Source organism: Elephas maximus, chromosome 9 (genome assembly GCF_024166365.1).
Source record: "Elephas maximus indicus isolate mEleMax1 chromosome 9, mEleMax1 primary haplotype, whole genome shotgun sequence".
Classification (NCBI taxonomy): Eukaryota; Metazoa; Chordata; class Mammalia; order Proboscidea; family Elephantidae; genus Elephas; species Elephas maximus.
In genome coordinates, this window is record NC_064827.1 from 31393975 (window position 1) to 31397163 (window position 3189).

Genomic DNA, 3189 nt, shown 5'->3' on the forward strand with positions numbered 1-3189 from the left:
TCACTGATAAATATCCATTTGGATTACAACATCCGAAGTTTACTAGGGAAATTAAACTTCTATTGCAAAAATTAAGTGTTTAGATTGATGACGTCTTCTCAGGCCATACGAAGAATATGTAAATGAAACCAAAAAATGGAAGTAAAACTTTAGAGGAATGTTCGAAAATGAAAACTATTATGTTCCCTATTTAAAAGCCACAATAGAAGGAATGTCCTCAGAGAACCCAGGGTCCAAGGTTCAACCAGACATCCAGCTCAGCCAAGCCAGCAGCATCTTCAATTCTCCCAATGGCTTTCCTGCTCTTTCTACTGACAGCCCTGGTGGTGTTCGGCTGTGGCCCTGCTCCATCTCTGGGCTGTGACCTGTCTAAGAAACACACCCTGACTAGTAAGAAGACCTTTGTGGTTCTGGACCAAATGAGGAGACTCTCCCCTTTCTCCTGCCTGAAGGAAAGAAAGGACTTCAGATTCCCCCAGGAGATGGTGGATGGCAGCCAGCTCCAGAAGGCCCAGGTCATCTCTGTCCTCCACGAGATGCTCCAGCAGATCTTCAACCTCTTCCACACAAAGGACTCCTCTGCTGCTTGGAACACAACCCTCCTGGACCAACTCCACAGTGGACTCTATCTACAGCTGGAAGATCTGGAGGCCTGCTTAGTGCAGGCAATGGAAGAAGAAGAATCTGTCCTGGCGATTGAGAGCTCTGCACTGGCTGTGAAGAGGTACTTCCAGGGAATCCATTCCTATCTGAAAGAGAAGGAATACAGTGACTGTGCCTGGGAAATTGTCAGAGTGGAAATCAAGAGATCCTTCTCTTCATCGACAAACTTGCAAGAAAGATTAAGAAGAAAGCATGGAGACATGGGTTCATCTTGACTCTCAATGGCTGATATGCCATATCACACTTGCATACATGTCTCTCATCATTTCAAAAGACTCTTATTCCTGCTTTAGGAACAGAATTTATTGAATTGAATTCAGCAATTACTTTGTCAGTAGTATTAAGTATATGTTAAAAATAGTCAGCTGCAGGGACATCAGTCCCTAAGAGATGACTTCCCTGATTTTTTCAATGTTTATTTATGTTTATTTATTCATTCTGGCTTATATTTATAATATTTAAATGTTTTCATATAATAAAATGTTCACATTTACATTGTATGAAGATTTACAATGTATGTTCACCTTTCCATTTTATTAAATTTGTGTTTTATTTATTAAAACTTTATCAAAGAAAACTTCTTGAATTTTTTTTTTTTAAAAAAAACAAAAACTGCTTTGTTAACCAAATTGAAGGATGGATGGTAAAATTTATTTACTCATTCATTCCATTCATGTGACATGTATAAATTGAGTATCTAAGTGGCAAATTGTACAAATGCTGTTAAGAAAATACACGTGTTGGTAAGCTTTGTTCAGACATGAGTTATACTGCCATTGGCTGTGAATCGAACATTAATGAATCAACATTAAATGCCTTTAAACAGAAATGCACATAAAACAAGGTTGTATATTGATTAGCTGATGAAAATGTGACCAGAGGCTCACAGGAACCTAACTCTGTATTTTCCTTAGGAACAATGGTTCTGTATTCTCTAGTTCAGTGTTCCCAGTGACTTTATAGAATAACAGAATCAACTGTACGTGTATGTTTTGTGTATGTATAATATGCTCAGCTATTGGAAAGTAGGAACAGAAAGCAAAAGGGATCCTGTGGCCATGCGGGGTGTTGGGATCCACTAGGCTGGATGGTAGTGTAGGGGCCTTGAATTTATCTTCTTTCCCTCCCTCCCTCTCAATTAAGAATGCTTTGTGACTATTCTGTAATGCTATGATGCTGGCTTGGAACTCAGCTGAAGTGCACCTTCTCTGTTGTGAATTGTCTTTGGCAGCAGTGTGCTTCAGATGGAAAATTTTGCGTCATTTAATGTTTTAGTGAGCCCTGGGGTCTTGGTTTAAGTATTTATATGTAGTTGGAATCGTCTTTCATGTTACTGCATTCAGGGGTGTCCAGATTTACCGATGTTTGAGAAAAATATAGACATCAGAAAAGAAAACTCAAAGTCCAGCCCACAAAAAAAGATTTAATCTTGCTTTCCATTTTCGTATTCCTTTACTTTTCTAAATCATTTATTGGAATGGAGAGACATCAAGAATGGGAACTCTCAGTAGAGATTAGAACATTGTCAATCTACGACAACAGGTGGGGGAGGGCAAGGAGAAGAGTGGGGACCAGAGTTTATATCTAAAACCTACAGACATGTACTTAGGTGTGGTAGGGAGTCCCAGGGTAAAATATAAAAACATTCATTCAGGCCCATGGACCAGCTTAAGAGAGTCCTGGCCACCTGAGGAAAATAGGCCCTCAACACTTGTTTACCAGCTATCTTCCCACCTCAGTGTCCTTGGGCCAACCTTCTCTGTTGTGTCAGGGTGAACACAGTGAGCAAGTTGAGCTTCTGAAAGACTTGGATCAGACACTACCCTATCTGACCTCAGGGAGAAAAATCCTATAGAATGGAGCACAGATATACCTGAAGATCAGAGTTTGTGCCCCTTTTTGGTAGAGGTCCAGTCTGAAACATTGAGAATTACATGCACAAAACACTTCTTTATTTGAATATGACACAGAAGAATCAGTAGTGTATTGATCTTTAAAAATGAATAATATGGAAACGAGATTTCAATTAAGTCTACATACAAAGTTACATCATTCATCGATAAACATCTACTGCTTCATTAGAATGAGAGCAAGAAAAGTGTCCTGAATTCTTACTCACTCACTCACTGGCTCACTCTCTCTCCCTCTGTTTTGGTCTTTCAGCATCAATGCAGAGGCAGGAAGAATTTTAAAAGTTCTGTTATTCAACCCTGGGCTCTCCCAGGTTTAAACTTAATTTCTCCTTTCAATAAGGTCCACAATTGGTGATTAAGTCACTTCCCAGAGTCCGCCTTCCTCAGAAAACAGTACTCTCAGAGATGACTATTGCAAGGAAGCAAGGAACTCAGAACCTGGGAATCTTCTCCTAATCTCTTCTCTGTCTCTCCATGGGAAATAATGTTGGAGCTGGGCAATGGATCTTACCCACTAGGTGACAGTGTGAGACATAGTTGAAGAATTATTGGTTGTTTTGGAGGAAAAAGTTTTGTGTAGTGACTTTAGACAAGTTTTTCCCTAAGTTTCGGA

General features: G+C 39.7%; 1 protein-coding gene across 1 annotated transcript; it reads left to right on the forward strand.

Moving 5' to 3' along the window:
* The first annotated feature begins 290 nt into the window (after positions 1 to 290).
* Positions 291 to 878, forward strand: LOC126082769 (interferon omega-1-like). Its single transcript, XM_049895705.1, has one exon. It carries the CDS (start codon positions 291 to 293, stop codon positions 876 to 878), a length of 588 nt encoding a protein of 195 aa, XP_049751662.1.
* Positions 879 to 3189: the final 2311 nt, after the last annotated feature.